This window comes from Loa loa (genome assembly GCF_000183805.2).
Source record: "Loa loa unplaced genomic scaffold supercont3.8, whole genome shotgun sequence".
NCBI lineage: Eukaryota > Metazoa > Nematoda > Chromadorea > Rhabditida > Onchocercidae > Loa > Loa loa.
Window position 1 is genome coordinate 377,821 of NW_018108188.1, and position 20,091 is coordinate 397,911.

The 20,091-nt window shown below is 34.5% G+C and overlaps 4 protein-coding genes across 5 annotated transcripts in view; 1 reads left to right on the top strand and 3 right to left on the bottom strand.

Annotated features, from left to right (window-relative positions):
• LOAG_16570 (hypothetical protein) overlaps positions 1-3,156 on the bottom strand; it is a gene marked incomplete at its 3' end in the record, with an annotated part of 4,080 nt that extends 924 nt beyond the window's left edge. The window contains exons 1-9 of the mRNA XM_020449222.1: positions 2,987-3,156; positions 2,716-2,812; positions 2,331-2,470; positions 1,709-1,887; positions 1,242-1,343; positions 1,068-1,170; positions 869-992; positions 672-750; positions 387-503 (exon numbers count right to left, since the gene is read on the bottom strand). Of these exons, the coding sequence (XP_020307291.1) occupies positions 387-503; positions 672-750; positions 869-992; positions 1,068-1,170; positions 1,242-1,343; positions 1,709-1,887; positions 2,331-2,470; positions 2,716-2,812; positions 2,987-3,131 (1,086 nt within the window). The 5' untranslated portion in view covers positions 3,132-3,156. The remainder of the gene's footprint in view (positions 1-386; positions 504-671; positions 751-868; positions 993-1,067; positions 1,171-1,241; positions 1,344-1,708; positions 1,888-2,330; positions 2,471-2,715; positions 2,813-2,986) is intronic.
• A 985-nt stretch (positions 3,157-4,141) lies between these two features.
• LOAG_02069 (hypothetical protein) lies at positions 4,142-4,342 on the bottom strand (the record flags this gene model as incomplete). The annotated part of the gene is made up of 1 exon (XM_003137607.1): positions 4,142-4,342. One exon carries the CDS (start codon positions 4,340-4,342, stop codon positions 4,142-4,144), a length of 201 nt encoding a protein of 66 aa, XP_003137655.1.
• A 297-nt stretch (positions 4,343-4,639) lies between these two features.
• LOAG_02070 (hypothetical protein) lies at positions 4,640-4,907 on the bottom strand (the record flags this gene model as incomplete). The annotated part of the gene is made up of 2 exons (XM_003137608.1): positions 4,640-4,743; positions 4,850-4,907. 2 exons carry the CDS (start codon positions 4,905-4,907, stop codon positions 4,640-4,642), a joined length of 162 nt encoding a protein of 53 aa, XP_003137656.1.
• A 1,468-nt stretch (positions 4,908-6,375) lies between these two features.
• On the top strand, positions 6,376-18,698 carry LOAG_16571 (the record flags this gene model as incomplete). 2 transcript variants are annotated; one of them, XM_020449223.1, is made up of 19 exons in its annotated part: positions 6,376-6,478; positions 6,787-6,928; positions 7,355-7,439; positions 9,849-9,910; positions 10,517-10,589; positions 10,726-10,814; positions 11,428-11,560; positions 11,873-12,080; positions 12,567-12,800; positions 13,397-13,641; positions 13,919-14,051; positions 14,302-14,567; positions 15,266-15,388; positions 15,606-15,691; positions 16,039-16,252; positions 16,672-16,858; positions 16,988-17,135; positions 17,477-17,575; positions 17,962-18,698. In XM_020449223.1, 19 exons carry the CDS (start codon positions 6,376-6,378, stop codon positions 18,077-18,079), a joined length of 2,748 nt encoding a protein of 915 aa, XP_020307292.1. In that variant the 3' UTR covers positions 18,080-18,698. The 2 variants fall into 2 exon arrangements, with proteins under 2 accessions (XP_020307292.1, XP_020307293.1); XM_020449224.1 differs by having other exon boundaries at positions 16,988-17,120.
• Between the last annotated feature and the right edge of the window lie 1,393 nt (positions 18,699-20,091).

Here is a 20,091-nt window from a genome sequence, read left to right on the forward strand (position 1 = left end):
CTGTCAAAATACTGCCCTGTAACATTTGACTCNGTCAACAGCTAGAAAGACGACCGAATAAGGTCGTCATAAGGAAAGAAATATTCCTGTGGAGAATTATATGCAATAATATCAGTCAAACGCGAAGTCTCGTCCTTCGAATCAATCTTGAAGTTGCTTAGAACTATGAGAACCGTTTGAATACTTAAAAATTCAAGACTTCGACTCATTTCGTACTTCAATACAATTTACGATAAAAAGATACATTTTATACTGCTACTACGTGATCAATGGATGGAGAATAGCGATATTTATCAGCAAGGATAAAGAAAAACAACTTCAACATATAAGGCTAGAATAGGTAATCAAAAGACCGAAGAAGGCAGTTCCGATAACATAAAACAAACCTGCGGCTTTAGTTCTCGTAAAGAGCCTGGCAACTCTTCAGTTAACAAAACGGGTTTCTCGCAGGGTTCAAACTTTCCACGACCCAAACGCTGTATACCCGCAAATCTTTTGATCAACTGAAAAATATCGAAGGGAAATGATATGAAAACTGATGTTAGGTATAATATCCTATTGGCTGATGTAGACTCGCTAAATTTTTTCCGCTGCATCAAGCACTTTTGGGTAGATGACCTCAACACTAAATAAAAAAAAAACAAATAAACATGAAATGAACTACAACTGACTTTGCGCTCTTTCCGTTTTTTCGCAAATTCTTCCCGTTCTTGTATTTCTTTACTGATTTTTTTATTCAATTTCCGGGCTCTGTAACAACTTGATAAGCAGAAGATTCTCGAAACAAAAAATGGAAATCTGCCTTCAAAGTAATGATTTGATTTTGATAATTATAACCTTTTACCAAAAGACTTTCTGAAATACTCACGAGTAAAGAAAATGCATCTGTTCTTTTTGAAATGCAGACATATTTTCAATTTCTTTTCGTTTTCGTTCCATATGTTCCAAATGTCGAGTTTTCCTCGTCTTTCGTTTAATGCTTGGCTTTTTTTCTTAAAATCATTTGCAAATTTTCAGTAATTCTGAGCAGGGCTGAGAGAAAAAAAAAAGAGGAAGCCTTAACTTACCACCACTGTTGTTCTGTTCTATTTCATTCACATCTTCCGGAATTTCGTTATTGCTATCATCACTACCATCAAGACCTGCCTTTAATTCCAGTTCGATTTCTTCCTAAAATGCTTGTTGAAGAAATGATGAAAACAGAAATTACAATTGTCAATGAAATAAAAACAAATGCAAACCTGAGTAGCATATTTTTGTTTAAGTAGTGCGAGCTCACGTTCTAGCTTTTCACTTTCTTTAATTTTTCTCTTTTCTTCTTCGGCTACCTCAGTAACATAGTCCTATAATACAATGTTTAACTTGTGCTAATTGCTGACATACTTGAATAGTTTAAATCGCTTCTCTTACATGGTCCCATAGAGTTATATACATTAGCAATCAGAACACAGCAGGAAATGGAAAAATGATGCAGTAAGGTAAGCAGTGAAGTTGAAAGGACTGAGACAAGGGGGTAAAGAATTACGAAACCAAGAAGCATATCAAAATGAAAAAGAGTAATTTGGCAGTCGCCCAAAGTTCGAAAAAATTCACCAGCGATCGTGAAAGACATGCACAACGAGTCAGTAAGCCTCATTAAAACATATATTCTTTCTTTAGGAATGCGTTTGAAATCCTTGAAAAGTAACAAAGATTCAAATTTATATACCAAATATTTAGACACTGGAGGATTATAAGACGCACCAGCCGGAGCAACTTCCACATGCTGTAATATACTAGTTATATGCTTTAAAGTTTTCGGTTCCTGCGGCAATTTTTTTTTAGTAGTTAAAAGATGATACTTCTCCACTACCGAAACCTCCTTTTCTGAATGTTGGTTGTCTTCACCTTAAAAAAAGGGAGAATTAAATATTCAAAATTATGCCGCCATATCAGCAGAGTGACTTACGTCAAAATTAATGGACGGTGAACAGTTACACAGCTTCAAGGCACCAATTAAGCAACTTAAACTACTAAAACATTACTATGCTCTCAACATTCTCGGATAAAAAGCTCATCAGGAATTATCCTTCTGCAATAGTTATCTCGTATACGGCGGTCAAATTTTAACAAATTTCGTAACCGTCATTTTTCTTTTTTTGCATGATATTGACAAATCGATCGCTTTTAATGATATCTTCTCTACTACCAGCTTTACCTTTCGCTGTGGAAACGTGGTGAAAATTATATAGTAAACAAAAATTATGGAATCACGTCTAATGCCTCGAATTATATCATTTACGATCAAACGACAGTTGATGCTTCTGCAAGCTTTGGTTAAAAATCCGCACCCCAAAGATCATACGGCTTTCGAGGCTTGATTGCCGTACTTTCTGGAAAGCTAGCTTTGGCTGTAACTTGTTTTCTTGATTTTTCCAGAAGCATCTTCCTCAGCTGCCGTTTAGACACATTCTCCTCTTTCTCCATAGGTCTAAATCCAAATCGTTGAAATTTTTAAACAGGAAGAAAAATCCTCGCTGATGACGAACACAGCAACAAAATTATCATTGCTCGAGAACAAAAACCCAGCTATTTGTTATTCCTTATTGCATACGGACTTGCTACGGTCTCATACGAAGACAGTAACAGAAAGATGTTTTCAAAAATTGAACTTGATCTGCCCGAGGGATGGATAATGGTAAATGATATCTACAACGGTTATGAGAATCAACCAACTCTTTCTTTTTTAATCTCTTCATCAAAGCTGCCATTTGTCGTCTTGTTAATTTTCTGTCGACGGTAAACAGGTTGTCCTCACTTTGCTTTTCTGCATCTGAAATCAAGTAAGATTTGCAGCAACAAAATGCGTTACAAGTGGTATTAGAACTTATCATGGTAGTGACCAACCAATGAAATAAGTCTAATTCATTCCCACAAATGCCTTTTTTTTTTCAGTTTCTCGTAAACTAAACACGTTAACCAGAAAGAGAGAGCATTTCTGATATACCTTTAACAGCATCAACCTGAACTTTACAGAGAAAATCCTCTGCATCCTGGATTTGCGTACCCTTTTTCCAGTATCGCTTTTTGTTTCGTGAAATTCGACATCGCCGCACCTTTCCGGATATCTTCACATTATCGTCCATCATCATTCTGTTTTATAGTTTCACCTTAAGCAAAACAAACTTCCAGTAGTAGGAGAGCAAATTTCTGATCAAAAATGGCACTGCCTAACCACGAACTTTCATTCAACATTTAATTATGTCAAACCATCGTTTACTTCTTCCAAACATTACATATTCATACCAGGAATTACACCAATTTGTGCAATTCTAGCGAAGATTTACCAATGTCACTCAGCAGTTCAGAGTAAAAAGAGAGCATCCGAATATCACGCATTTTTGGAACTGTACTGGTTCAGCTACCCTAACAGAAAATACCTCTATCAAATGAACCAACCCCAAGTGAATCAATATTTAACGGACCTCGGTGCGTAAAATGAAGAATTCTGGTGTTTAACATGTGGACCGGGAATTTCGTGGAGGTTCGATAACTGTCTTTCGTTTACGGTGTCGTACAACCGGCGAGTTTCACTAGAGAATACTCGGGCAAAAATGTCTCCAACCAAAAGACTTTCTTCATTTGTGTGGCTCACCTTGGTCATTGCAAGTTTTGTTACTCATCGTTGCTTTAAAGTAAGAGATGTTTGGAAAAGCCTATATATGAAGTTTATATTTGGTTAGAAGCATTTCCGTACTGCCATTTCTCCAGCACTTTACCTTATTGATAGTTACCTTAACGTCTTGCTTCTTTTTTTTGTTTTCACGTGGAAGTCAAAACCGTTGAATGTTATATATGAATATATACTATTGTGAGATTAATGCAAAATTTCCGCAAAATCTTTCTGTCTATTCATAGGGTCGAATTGCTTGAGGCTATTTTCACGGGAATTCTGAGACATGTTGCAGACTTCTTACTTATCTGTGGTTAGCAGCTTCTTCTTTTCTTGAGCAGATATGAACGGGATGAAAGAAAAAGGATTTTGGAAAATTATTCTTTGAATGTCACGGTAAACTGCTTCCTCTCGAATTAGGGACTATCATGCCATCCGTCCTATAGAATTCTCTATATGGTTATGATGTTATTTTGTGAAAGCATATCCCTACCAAACTTTGGCAATGTATCCAAATCCATGAGATAGGGCAGATTTCGAAGCGACCCGTAGGATTTCAATGGTTGACCCGAAATCTTCCTTCGAATATTTCTGTCCCCTGCAGTATAGTTGTGGTAGTAGTAGTACGCCTGTTTTGGGGTGGCTTGTATACAATGTGTCATCTATCTCACTACCGACGCTAGAGGGCATCTATCGATCCCGTGTGTGCATATGTGTGTATGTTGTGTGTGTATGTGTATATGTGTGTGTATGTATGTGCGTGTGTGTGTGTATGTATGTATATTTCGTAGTCACGTTGACAATTCGATAGCTCTCATTTTCTTTTCCATGCGTATTATGTATATGTATGTGTGTGTCTGTGTTTCGCGCAGTGTGTACGTTTTAGTTTAATATTATGTTGAAAGATTTACTATTACTGTTCGGTTGTATGTGTGGATGGGTTATCTTTGAAGCAATCGGTGCTTCGGACTTCTTTTCCTGCACTGTTCATCTCGAACCATTGTCCTCTCGTGCGATATGACTCGCTGGCATTTTGGCAGATCCACGAATTTTCTCGCTACCAAAAAGCTGATACGGTGAGTGCCATCTGCCTGAAGGCGACGACACTAACCGCTCGTTCCATTTAATTATTTCCGTCTGTCTGACGGTGTGGTTGTTCAAGGAAATTTCTTTTTGTTCTTTTTTTTAAATTCAAACTCATGTGGAAATCTTCCACATCGTCTATGGGTTCATCCACTTCATCTGACCCATCCATTCACCTATGGAGTTGGGTTCCTCCAAAGTTTGAGAGGTTTCTGTCGGAGGCAACTGTCATGTCTTCCTGATATATCATGTCAAGTATAGGGTTATTTATAAACCTTATATTTGGATTGGGAGAACTATATAGGATCATTTATAAACCATATATTTGGGTATTTTGGTGCTGATTCTTTCTAGACTTTATCTTTGATTCTGATCGATTTGCTGTAGTCCTCCAGTCATTGAGTGTGATGGGCCACAGTTTTTGATACATCATTTTCCTTACATATTACCTTTTAATGAGTGGATGTTATGAGTTAGACCGATGCAGTTGAAACTTGACAATAAGTGATCATATTTTGTGGACATACCACCCAGCAATGACAACTGCTCTAAACTGTGCTCTCCATTTTTGCCATTTGCTAGAAAATGAAATCTCGAAGAATAGCCTGGGTTGCATCGAGAACAAAAATGTACTATCCAGGAGAATAATAAAGTAAAATTGAACATCATTTTATTATTCTGAACCTTATATTAAGATATTATTCTACTGATAAAATGAATATTTGGAGAATGTTTTAGAAAATCTTCCTTTTAATATGTATTTGTGATATTATTAATAACATATTTGTGTTACTCCTTATGTCGATATTATTTTGACAAGTAAAATGAATGCTTTTACTTTGAAATGATCTCAGTCCTATGATACCATCGACAGTCAAAGCATTCATGCATCCAGTGTTAATCGATAGGAAACTACCAATAAATTTTTTTTGTGGTGTGTCCCTTATCATTATCTTTGATTGATGCGTGAATCAAACGGCTTACATCGTTTTATCTATTTTTTCCTTTACCAAAATTGTCTCTTCTCTTCCCTCTATTGCAGCTCTCCCACCCTCAAACATGGAAGTAACGGCGACGAAATATTTGGGGACAAAAAAAACCTGTTGAGCTAGTTCATTCCTTGCAGTTCTCTTTATAAAAAAGGAGGGTGTTAATTGAAATATATGTCACCACTCAGCAATAGTTTCTATGTTTTCTTTTTTCCTCTCTTTTTATACGTGTGTTAAATGTTTTTTGCATTTTTTGGTGGTTAGGATTAGATTGAATCAGCGTGACATGAGACAGCATTTCTCCATGCTGATATCAGCGGACATTTCACATAGGTAACCCTTAGATCATTTCTATTCAGGATCTAAATAGTTTGGAAGGCCGGAGATCCGAAATTGTATGTTGTTGGAAAAAAAGTGTGAATAATTTACAACAGTGGTTTTCTTTCAAATTGTAGATGATAAAATTATAGATTCCATTACATGCGAGAAATCCAATCTTGACATTTCATACAACTGGGAGAGCAGCAGTTGGGTAGTCGAGATCAAATCCATTGGATGTGATGAAATTGATAATATATGTGAAGGTTTTGGATTTCTTAGTTGCCCTTTTTCTTTCACATATTGCTCAATTAAGGTAATTACTTATGGTATATGGCGGATGGAGAAGACGATTCAAGTCCGAATCTGTCGATCAGCCTTCCTCGACAAACTCTGATTCGCGGGAAGAAGCGAAAGATCACTTTGCATAGCATGGGTACAGTTTTACAAATTAAAAAAAAATGTGTCAGCAGTGTTGTATATCAATCAGTGAGTGAGCTTTTCTCCACGACAAAAGATCATTCAACAAAATTAAGGACCATTTAAAAAAATTAGGATGTTATAAAGTTTTAACTTCTTTCTAATGCATTTTTCCAGTTTATTTTTCGTAAAATTCGTGCTTGCATCGTAAGTCACATGTATAATTTGGGGAAAAGTTTGATATTCTGATCGTGAGGTCGTTAGGGTCACGGCAGGTTTTGATATATCATTTAATCAATGTATTTGAATTCTCACAAGTTATAGTGCTGCGACGTCGTAATAGTGGACAAGCAGATCCTGCAGAACCGCCGACAGTACAAACGTCAACGCCAGTGAGCAGTTCTGTTTCGTACCTCCAGTCAGTACCTGTACAAACGGATATCACCGATATGGCTGCTAGGAAAAGGTAATTGGAAGATTAGATAACATAAGGTATTGCTGTGATGGGATGATTCCTTTTTGTAATTTCAGGAAAAGGCAGAAATTTGTTTTCTTGAAATTTTTGGAAAAAAGGAAACATTTTATTACAGTATGTAGTTATTAGCTAAACATCTGTTCTACGAAATAAGACAGATTCAATCTAGAAAGTCATATAGCGACGGTGTTGACATATGAATGTTAGTTTATATTCTAATTCATGGTGCATCATTGTGGGCTTACAATGTCAAAAATGCCTTTAAGCTTATCACTCGGGATCCTGGACTTCTACTCATAAATTATGACAGATTTCTATCATTATCTGGACAGTAAACAAGTTGCCGAATTCACCCATATTTATGTTTGGATTATTTTAAAGTTGTCCATTTGAAATCAAAACTTCTATGTCATACAGGTATGAATTGCGTCGTCGGCGGTCTCTTCAACACAGCGAAGAGGATGGCTGCATTATGAATAGCATGGTTGCAATAACCGATGAGGTAATTAACTTTATTTGAATCGGAAGTATGTAATATTGCATATAAACAGAATTGTAATATGTGCAAAAAACATTTTTCGTATATTGATTTGTACGAAAAAGAAATTCATAGAAAAAGTGAATAAAAATAACGAATTCTTTTTGTAATTTCTGGTCAACGTTATAATAATTGCTCTGCGTTCAGAAGACCTCATTATTCGGGAACGTAAAACTACAACTTATGAATGATAGAATGATAGAATGATGGGATTTTAAAACCATACTGATTGGTACCGCCGGTTTTATATTTTGATAAGTTTTGCAAAAACCGATTAACCTAGAAATTTTCCTTCGAAAAAGTTTTCAGGTATATTCCTGGTGTATATTGTTCTAATAGTCTGTTCATCATACAGAAGTGATTTTTTAGTAAGGATGAAACAAGTAAAGGAAAAGTGGTGTAGAAGAAAAGGAAGGCTTTTTTTTCACATATTACAGTCTTCTAAGGATGGAATTTTTTTCCAAATTAAAACAAACAAGTCTTTCTCCTAAAATTTTAGTTAAATCTAGTCAATATTTTGCGTGTTGTACCGAAAAGTATGTTACAGTTTAGTTTAGAATGGATTCTGGGATATGACCTGATGGATACCAGAAGGAAAAACTGAGGACCGCAGTAATATGATGCTCTTTTTGTGTCCAATGCTCATATTGGAGATACTTTGATCCGAGAGCCTAATTACACCTAAAGTAGAAGAGCAGTTTTATTATTGTGCTTGTGCTTCACCTTTTTACAGTTTTTTGAACATTTCTTTCTTTTTAGAGAGAACTTGTTTTTAACGAATTGTGGGAAGTAGGGATTAGATGGGATATGTTTATGAGTTTTCTTTTTTTTCTAAATAGTTCTGGAAACTTTCTACACTTATACAAAATGATAGTACATATACTTTTTGAGAGCACTCATCATTTTCCAGAACGACTTTAATTGGTATGCCATCTGGAATACTTCCTTAAGCATAGTAATCCTGATCCTTCCTATCATCAGACTGTTTTAATAGTGGTTAAATTTCCTTTCCTAGTATAACTTTTCAGAGGAATTAAAGCAGCATTTTTCCACTCTAGATGATCTATAAATTTTATCTTTAGTGTGAATAACGAGGATAGGAATTGAACGGATAATTTTTTTTTAATAAAAAAAGTCTCCCAAATGAAAAGAAGAAAAAAGTACTACAAGTAGGATCTTCAATTCTTAGTGCTTGTCCGTCATGTAAATTTTCCTTCTACTTTTCGTAGGAATGTTTCATTACTTCCTTGCTTCGTCTTCTTCATTTTCACCAAACAGAGCAGAAGAAGGTAGGAAATTTCATTTGCCGAAGAAGTGGAAACCGAATGGTTTTTTTTCTAATCTTTCAACACTTCCATCCCTGAAAAATAGGCAACGTCTTAATTTCTTTCTACTTATTTAGCTACTGCTAAGAACTTGATTTTGATCACTGTACTTAAGATCCAATACATGTATAGTTCCAAATGGTACTCCATTGAATATTTTATTCTAAACATACGATAATTTTCACATGTACATGTTTTTCATATAGCCATTTGATGAGTGATCAGATCAGATAGTTTTGATTTGCTGGCAACATGACGAGCAGATGAGGAATGGGGAATGACTGATTCTGAAAGCTGAATTTCGAATCGCCAGTGGGGCCCGATATCTGAACAATTCTTTTTGATATTAAGGAGCTATTGGGCCCGATATCTGAACAATTCTTTTTGATATTAAGGAGCTATTGGGCCCGATATCTGAACAATTCTTTTTGATATTAAGGAGCTATTGATAAGTATTACTACACATCATCTGCACTTGTTTCAAAGTTTTTTTTCCTTTATAAACAAAGAAAGAGATACGGCATTTAACAGAGAAGCCATTATTCGAAAAAGCATTGTCATTCAGACATTCCTTTTGTTCATATTTTTATATGTTGTCCTAATTACTCAGTTGGAAGTGTGTTTCGTGCAGCTTATTCTTCTTTCCTGAACAGAACAATTTTGTTTTCTATAAATCAAAATCTTCGTTTGATGAGTATACCATGTAACAATTTCAAATAACCTAAAGTCAGCTAAAAGAATGATTCAGTTAGTTGATGAGCCTGTCATTTAGTTAATGAGTTTCCCAGTGCTCTAATTAATGTTTATCAGAAATTATTTCCAGCCAATCGGTTTTTCATGAAATATTTGGATAAAAGTAAACTTGTAATTTTGTACAACTTTTTCATCTGTTTAGATGTGCTTTTTGAAACGATGTGCTTGTCTTCCTGCGCTACATAAACGAAATAATATGAAATAAACTGGTTTTTTTCCTTTTTATTTCACGGATTCATTAGAATCTTGTTTAAAACACACATTTGTGGAGAAATAATTCACTTACTTTTTTTAGAAATCATTGGGACCGTTACGTAAACGAATAAAGGGAGATCCACTGACTGAAGCGCAAAACAGGTACATCACGACTGTTTCTGTTTTTTCTTTGTTTTTAAGCTCATGTCAGTTGGGTTGATCATATCTATGAGTAGAAAAGAATAAATCGAAAGCGAGGTTGTTTTGAGGTTTCTAGAGCACTGAAATGTCTAAGTTGGATTTAGTAAGGAACTGGGACGTGCAATTAAATACACCATTTGTGAGTTAATACATAGAAAGAACTGGACGTTTTTTGTTTTTTCATAGCTTCTCTCAACTTATTGAAATACAACGTATTAAATTTTAGGCTGTCGTGTAAAGTTTTGCTCTGTGTTATGAGTCCAAATTTTGGATTATTCGGGAAAATTTTTATGTTTATATGTATGGATTGTATGAAAATTTGTATGCATTGTTTGCTCAAATTTATTGATTTCATTTTCATAACATTGTAATTAGCTATTTTCGAAACTCGACTTTACTTCGGATAAAAGGAAGAGATTTGTGGACTTTATGCATACAATCTAAATCCATAATTTCCCAAATGTGTTATGAAGTTAAGGTAAATTCATCGTAAACACGTTGCATACATGAGATGTCCTATTCACTTCGTATTGCTTTTTTTTTAGCATTAATCACAATTTTTTCTAGCTTGGATCTGTCTGTAGAGCGTTATTCATCTGATTCTTCAATTGATATCTTACCAGATGAAATTTTTATGAAGGTATGTATAAATTTAGTTTTGTTTATGCGATATTCAGATGCTGTGCTTATTGTTCTTGTTTCAGTGCACAAGTCCGATATTTCCTGTGATGCAGATGTTCTACGTAAAAAATAGAGTAAAATCTGATTATTTTTAGATTTATTCATTTCTTTACGAAGGCGATCTCCTGACATGTTCTGCTGTATCACGCCGTTTTTATCGGTTATCAAATGATTTAAATTTGTGGTAAGTTTCAGTATCATTATTAAGCAGATTTTTCACAATTCAAAAATCTTCGAAATTAAAAAAAAAACTTTACTCCAACGTTTTCAAATATTCACGTTGTCAGTTTGTTCAACAAATTCAACTTAGTGTGTCCGATGAATACTATGATTTTTTCTGATATCCATACATGATTTATTAACAAAAAATTTAAATTATAATTTATTAAAAGGAAAAGGAGAAAGGGTCATTGTAAATAATCATACGTAAATATATAAAGTCGTCTGGATATCTTCAAATAACGTTACGGTGCTGATTGTTTGAATGCGAAGAAATGCATGTTATGTAAGCTAAGATCTTAAGCAGTTTTGTAAAAGTCTGTTCACAGTCATGAAGTTAGATTGTTCAAGAGAAGAACGAATGGTAACTGATAATGTGTTCTCTGATTAGGATAGTTTTGTATTGACGGTGCATATCATTTTCTGTTTAATTTGATCAACGGTTTCCATCATTGATTAGCGTAAAGAATGTCACTTTCTTGTTTCAGTGAGGTTTCTGAATCAGAATTTGTAAAGGTACTATTTTTGAAATTTCTTTAGTAGAAAATTTTTTTTCCCATATTGTGTATTCTTCTCAGGAAGATGCTGTATCAAGGAGCTTTTGAATATCGGATACCTCTTTATCATCCTGAACCACGCAAATTCGAATTTCGGGAAATGAGTCGTTGGAGAGATGTTGTAAACCCATGGAAAGAAAGTTTTCGTCAGTTGGTGAGTATTGGCAGAACTTGCAGATAGTAGGACACTTGAAATTTTCACTCTAATCTTACCATTGAAACACTTGGGTTATTGCTGTTTGAGCCTCCTTCAGGTTCCTGGGGATACTTTATGTTTTCATGTTGCTAACTGATTAGCGTCGCACAATATTCTCCAGTTGAAATTGATGGAAATGAGGACTTGTGTATTTAATTGCTGTATTTAATTAGTGTGTAATATCACTCTTTGATTGAATTCAGTGATAAAGCTGTAAATTAATAAATTTGTAATATTATAGTTTATTTTACTTTATACTGATGTTTTCAGCGCCGAGGTGTTCATGTAAGACTCGGTTCTGCTCATATTTACGAAGGTCACGGTGGACGCAACATATTGCATTTTAAAAATCTCAGTAATGCAATTGAACATTGTGAACAACTTCCTAATGAGATAGAAAAGCTAATTTTCTTGCATGAAGGAATGTATACTTCGACGCAGTTAGTGGTCGACACACCACTACAAATTATCGGAGCAGGTAGTTCACTTATTTTAGAAACAGTTAAACTCTGGATTTCTTAGCATATTTCAAGATCAGAATTTTACCTGTGTGTATCCCTATTCAGATAAAAATTAATTAGAGTAGCTTCACTCTTAATCCTTCAGTCACATTTTTATCAAGCCCAAACAGTCAGCTCAATCTCTGATCCTTAGGAAGACAAAGATAGTTGAAGCAATAGAAATTTCACTAACATAGATGTTAATATGGTAAATTCGATGCTACTGATTTCTCGGCGTTCAACTTGATCCGCTTTATCTTCAGATTCCTTTGCCTTCACAGTTGTATTCTTATTAGCGGATGAGTAGGCAAAATGATCTGACGACTGAAATCACTCATGTCCGGTATAAATATTTGGTAACCAGTACTCAGAAAAGCAGTACACTGGGTCAGAACTCTCATGTTGGAGAAAAGTTAGGGCTGTAATTTTATACTTAATGTCCCCCAATAGTTCTTTTTTTTCAGGTTCATCACGCAACTTCCAAGATTCTGTTATCATTGACAGCAATAATGGGACAACGGTAACATTTGTAGAAGGTTCAGAATATGCATATCTTGGCTTTTGTACGGTGAGGTATATCGAACCACCTTTGGACCCAATGCGTGTGGGAAATACGCAACACCTTTGTTCTGCTCTCGTTGTTAATGCTTTTGCTAGCCCACTGATTGAGCATTGCAGTTTTTCATCGACCTGCTCAGGTTTGCATTCAGTTTCTCAAATTTTTATGCGGTTTTTCAATGAGTAGTATTCTGAAGTTAAATTTTATGATGTACTAACTTAAGATCTGAACAGGTGAATTAATTCAAAGAAAACTACCACCATATCGTACTTGGAGTAAGGATGGGAATTCTTCTAAATAGAAAGAACTATCCATTCCATTTTCTGAATTCCTTAAGTTTCTGTCATCCAAAAAAAGGTGAGAAGTAATGATCAACATTATCTGCGAAAATTTGAAAGTATTTTTTCGAACAGTTCAGTAAATTCAAAAATATGTTAAAATTATTAGATGATATTTGAAGCCTATCAGCACTCACACGAAAATATGATAGTAAAATAAGTGAAACACTGGAATTATAAATTCATTCAAAAAATCTGAGCATGGTAAAAGACATCACCCATTCTGTTCACGAATATGCGCCAAACGCTAGATAGTTGGAAGAAACTGTTCTTCCAAAGTTTGAATACTTGACTGGTTTGTCAGAGATGGAATTCACTTTGCATTATCGTAATGATTCGGTGATGTCATAAAATTGAAAAATATGTTCTATAAAAGAATAACAGCCACTTGTTGCAGGAGGTGCCACAGTTTGCGTAAAGCATGAAGGGGCAAACCCATACATCAAGAATTGTTCTATATGTGGGTCAGATAACGTCGGAATTTACATTACTGACAATGCTACCGGAACATACGAGGATTGTGAAATTGCACGTAATACGTTAGCTGGTGTCTGGGTGAAGAATAAAGCGAATCCATATTTTCGACGTTGCCATATTCATGATGGTCGAGACGTTGGCGTTTTCACTTTTGAACACGGGATGGTCAGTTCATTAAGTTAAAATCATTTTATATTTTTTATCGAAAAGCTACCTTTTGATGAAACATTTCTAACTTGCAGTTCTCAGTCCTTGTTTTGGGCGTAAGTTTGATCTTCAACTTCTTGACAGATTTAGACTGAACATGCATTCATATAATGCCTTGGAATGGATAACTTTGCACTGATTATCATCGCACTGGTGGATAAGAAATTTTGATAATCTTATTACTAATTTTTTTAATAATTTACCTTAATTTTTGGCTCGTATATATTATTTTTAGGGCTACTTCGAGAAGTGCGATATTCATAGTAACCGCATTTCGGGTATTGAAGTAAAAAACCAAGCGAATCCAACTGTTGTTCGCTGTGATATTCATCACGGACAAACTGGTGGAATTTATATACATGAAAAAGGTTAGTTTGTTTTTGTATTTTCCGGAAGAGGAACTTCTGAAACGGAATATGTTCTAACGAGTTGGAATAAAATGATAATTTTTTGTAGAATTCAGAGAAATTTACCAACATATAGTTGGAGTTCTGCGTTTCACATGAATAGCGTCCAATGAATTTTTCTGATTCTTCGGTTTTTCTACCTACATCATTTTTCTTAATTTTATGCAAAGATAGTTATATGTTCAGTGGTTTAAAACTTATATATTAATAGGGCGCGGTCAGTTCATTGAAAATCGAATATTCTCGAATCAGTTCGCTGGCATTTGGATAACATCACAGTCTGATCCCACTGTCCGGAAAAATGAAATATTTTCGGGTCAGCAGGGTGGTGTTTACGTATTTGGCGAAGGACGTGGTCTCATTGAACAAAACAATATTTATCAAAATAATCTGGCTGGCATTCAAATACGTACTGGTTCCGACCCGATTGTTAGACTCAACAAAATACATAGTGGATATCACGGAGGCATATATGTGGTAGCTTTTTTATTTCATTGTGCATGATTTTTCTGAGGGACGTTGTTCAGAAATTTTAGCTGATCCGAAGTGTTTCAGAGATTTCATATTTCTATGTGAACTTTCGAAATTATCCTCTTAAAGTGAATAAATATGCGACTGTAGTCGCTAATGATTTGTAAAGTATTTTTATTGAAGGTAACTAGATTATAATTGTGATGATATATTTGTAGATTGAATCTTATTTCTGGTTTTAGCCATTACTGTTAAAAAATGGAAAGATTACGAGAAGTTCCTTTTTTAGTATCAGTGTTAGGTGCATACAGACTTTGTGCGAAAAGTGTTTTGAAAGGAGCGGCAGATTTTTTGGGGAGCGACTCAAACATCTCAATATTTTAAGTTGCATTAATTGCAATTATTCACTTCAGCACGGAAATAGCCGTTGCGTTGTCTCTCACATTAGGGCATTAAGGATTTCCTTTCTCTCTTTCTACATAAATAAAATACCTAAAACGGATCAATTAAATCAATTTTGGTACAGTGAAGTCAAAACGAGATCGATTATTGATGGAAGTTGTGTATTCGGTGTTAGTCGATTGTTTTCCTACTACAAACTCATTTTTCTTTATAGATTCATAAACTTCGCAGGTATTTGTGTTTGACCTATTTCATAGATGACACGACATTATAGAAATTACCACTACCAACTCGTTTTGCAGCACGAAAAAGGACGAGGATTAATTGAAGAGAATGAGGTTTACGGAAATGCACTTGCGGGTATTTGGGTGACAACTGGATCCTGCCCGATACTGCGAAAAAATCGTATACATTCCGGCAAACAAGTCTGTATTTTTTGTTTCTGAAAACAACAACAATATTCTTCCGAAATATCGGTGAAATGCGAAAGTAAAGTCAAAAATTTGTACAGAAATTAATATTATTGTGTTTCGAACGTTACGTATGCTGTGTTTTTAAATTAATTTTGTTATTTTTGCATTTTCTTTGTTTTCTTTTATATTTTAACCGTCACCCTTCTTTAAAAGTCTCTGAATTTTACAGGTTGGCGTTTATTTTTATGATAATGGACATGGTTTATTGGAAGAAAATGACATCTTTAATCATCTTTATTCGGGTGTGCAAATAAGGTATCTGTTCTCACAATTTTTGTTTTAATATGAACTTATTTTTAACAACATTATCATCTGCAGCGACTTCTAATTCGAACATTATGCTTGGCAGAGTTTACTTCTTATTGCAGAACTTCGGTGTATACTCCTGACACTAGAGGATGTTTTTTTTTTCAATTCAAAATGTTGAGTTAACGTGCTCAAAAATTTGCTGCCGAAAAATGTTGCTCGTGAATTTCAAACTCATGAATTCCTATCCAATCAAATCTTAGAATTCAGAATAATGTAGTGATATTTTAAAATGAGTCGTAAGTGAAAAAAAGAGCTTTCATCTTTATGTGCCTTCTAAATAAATGTCTTTGCAGAACAGGTTCAAATCCCAAAATTACTCGAAATAAAATCTGGGGTGGTCAAAATGGAGGTGTATTGGTATATAATTGTGGAAAAGGTGTTTTGGAAGATAATGAAATTTTCGATAATGCAATGGCAGGTGTTTGGATCAAAACAGAAAGCAATCCAGTCCTTCGACGTAATAAAATTTACGATGGGCGTGATGGAGGAATATGTATATTCAATAAGGTAAATCTTAAATCGAAAGTGAGGTTTTAGTTTCGTTCATGTGAATTATTCACAGGTTTTGTTCATAATACGTAATGTGTGTGAATTATTCAGCGACTCGATTTCTTTTTATGCATATCAGTTTAAATTTCGCAAACTTGGTGTAGTATTTGAAATAATACTACATTACGAAGGCATTAATAATGCTGCATTACTTTCTATATCAAAAATTTTAACGAAATCGTGTTAAGTAGAAGTTAGGAAGTGGACATTATATTACCATTTTTTTGATTCGACAATCGTTCCGTATGACTTTTTCTTTCCCTGGGCTTTTAATTGCTTTCATTCAGCTGCTGTTACATCTGGTAATTGATTAACTAATTTAATGGTAATAAAAAACTAGTAACTTATCCAAGGGAAAAACTAGCTTTTCATTTTAGGGCCGCGGTTTACTAGAAGATAACGAAATCTACCGTAATGCCCAGGCTGGTGTTTTGATATCAACCGATTCGAATCCTATTCTTCGACGAAATCGGATTTACAAAGGACGTGCTGCGGGCATCGAAATCACAAATGGTGCTACGGCAACACTGGAAGGAAATCATCTGTTTCAAAATGAATTCGGAGGTTTATTTCCATAATAACTGGTTACTATGTCAACAACTCTTCATTTCTAAGTGTCGTCATCATCTCAGTCACCCATTTACTGTAACCAATTATCCTAACAACATATCAGTCATTATATTTTTATTTTAGGCTTGTGCTTGGCAAGTGATGTTCGTCCAGTAATGCGTGATAACCTCATATACGATAATCATAATGCTGTTGATCGGACGATTGCTAAGGGATATTGCCTGTTCAAAATAAGTTCCTGCACTTCATTTCCAATGCATGACTTCTACCGGTCTTTTTTTTTTCATGCTTTGAATAATTTTGGGGAGATTGCTACCGTTTTTGAAACAAACTGTTATTGGGAATTTTTATATAGTATATGAAATACTGGAAAGATTTCACTTTTTCATACCCACAGCTTCTGCTAGTTCAAAAAGCAATCGTTTGGACTATTTATCCGAGTATAGGCGAATTTATGAAAAAATTAGAAGTTTGTCAAGCTTTTTGACAGCATGCTTATTTGTTATAAGTCATAACTGGTGTTATTTTCCCCGTTTTATACGACCTTGACTTTTTTTTACTCTGCAGCTTGTATGGCGTAAGGATTGTTGAAGCATTTGCATAAATTTACAGATGCATAAGTTGTAATACAACAGACCGTAATGCAATTTGTGTCAACTGCATCAAGTCATGTCACAAAGGGCATAATGTGGAGTTTGTTCGCCATGATCGGTTAACATTTCTTGTGTTTTGTCTATAAATTTTTGTAGCAGTTATTTCACAGAAAGCCACTCTCCATTGAAACTTCATATTGTTGCTTTACTTGCTTATGTGTTGAAACCGTAGGCTAATTCTCATCCAGAGCATAAATCACTTTATTATTCGTTATTTGAGCTATTTGCATAATTTAGAATAGCAATCCAGACGCTTTTTTAATAGTTGTGAGTCGATGAAATTGAAAGACAAGCGAGGCATTATGGAAGATAATTCTTTAAAAACTTTCAGTAGTACTGATTGAAACTTCTAGAGATTACTGGATTTCTGTTATTACGACATATTGGGTTATAACATTTTTTCCAGTTTCTTTGAGTTATTGTTCATTTAGTTCCGTTTTTTAGTTTCTTTTGTGACTGTGGTGCTGGATCATTGGATAGACAGTGTACATTGCAATCCGAAACTCGCGACAATGATACGGTATATGATTCAGCTACACCCACAGAATCTGAGACCACATAATGTTCACACCAGTGGTACCAAATATCGGATGCCACGGGTAATTTCTCTGACGACCGGGTACTTATAAACGGATATTGCTTCTGTTTTGTATTTTTCAATTTCCACTGCTGTTTAAAAGATTGCATACGCTAACTATTCATTGAGGAAAAGAAAAAAAAAATCAAGCAGTGAAATTCAAATTGAAATCAAGCTTACGTAAAGCTTACGTTTTTGTCATAAAAGAAATACCGACTTAATTATTTTTAATCATTTCTCAACTTTGTAGGTAAGGCCCAGTTTAAAGCAAAGTGGCTTAAATGTTCCATAATTATCCGGGTTGCAATCTAACCCGAGCTCTCCTTTTAACGTCCGTTAATGGAGAATGCTTTTGTTGAGAATACTTTTGTTTATTAGTTTCTTATGGTTTCGACTTGTTGTATTTTGTGGATTCCCCATTATCCTTCCTTTTGCATATTTCTTCAATTTGGTGACGTTTCCTTTGATTTTCACATCGATTTTCATAATTTTTTGGTGGACAAACTGAACTTGAATTGATCAAACGCTGAGAATTAGGTTTTTTTTTACAATAAATGAGCCAAGTCATCTATGATGTGAATATTTCCTGGATAGCATTCTGAACATTAAAGAATAAGTCGTTTTTCTTTTAATTTTATTTTTTTCTATAAACCGAAAAACTCTCAAGTAATTAAATTTCCATTTGTTATAAGTATTTGTCCTTCATAATGGTATGGAAATTCAATACCTAGGAGTTCTTTGGGTTTGCAGATCAAGGATAAAACTCGAATAACTAGAAATAGACTGCAGATTTTGAAAAGCAAGCTTCTCATTACTTCCCTCCCCTTATGGTTTGGTTCGGATTAAAGTTTTATCGCATTGAAACAATTGTATTATAATTATTTACCCTCACGATGTTTACTGTAAAATGCTTTGGTACTTGATGTGTATCTTTTCAGTATTATTTGAAAATCTGATCTTAGAATCTCTTTCGCATGTGTGTTCTGCAACATTCATACCGCAATTTGCCGCTTTGTTTTAAATTCATTTCTCTTAACTTGAACTTGAACCTAAAAGCAGTTGTTGATTGATATAAAATTATTGTTCTGACTTGTACATGTCATACATTTTTGTGTTTGTGAAATTTTTTACCAGTTTTTCATCTTTTCCAGTCTTTTTGTAGTGAGCATAGTAATTTTTCAATAAATCATGTCAGAGAGATGCCTGCATTTCTAATCATTCCTGTTACTGACATCACAGATTACCATGTGGTTCGTTGTCGGGATTGTTAAGACGCTTTTTTCAGTTTGTCTTACAAGAGCTAGAAAATTTATCCTGGTTGATGTCTAGTAAGCAGGAAGATATTTGAAGTGAAAAGACAACTGATGGAAATTATAACGAAGATATTTTTTGCTTTAGGTTTGTGTTTTTTTTATCAGAATGGATAGGTTTTATTTTAATTGGGAGGAGTATGTGAACTGGATAAAAGCTTCGACCATTTTTTTACAGTAATTGAAATTTTATATAGAATAATTACTAAGCAGTTGCTGCTGTGCTAGGAAGCATAAAGGTCAAAAGAAAGACAATAAGTAATCTGTAGTGTCTGCATGTAGCCGCCAGATACAAATCAATAATTAGTGGGGAGGTGGGAGTCAAGATTACTTTTTTTATTCTTAAGATTCATAACTTCGTAGTACCTTCAAAAGTCCCTCGTGCTTTATAATTACTAGGGATCATCGATGTTCGATTGAACAATGTTTTGAATGGTGTTTAACCTTAGTATTAAGTTCCTACCATCATTGCAGGCTCACGGGTATATTTGGTGAGGTTAATTGTGTTTCCGTAAGTTCAATTTACTCAATGATGAGTATAGTGGTTTGGCAATCAGTAATGATATAGCATTTAGTAAAAGTAATATAATATCTTCATTTGCAAACGGCTACATCATTGGACACTAGTTTATAGGTTCCGTTAGTGCAGTGTGTGAGATGTCACATCCATCGATTTAAATCTTTTTT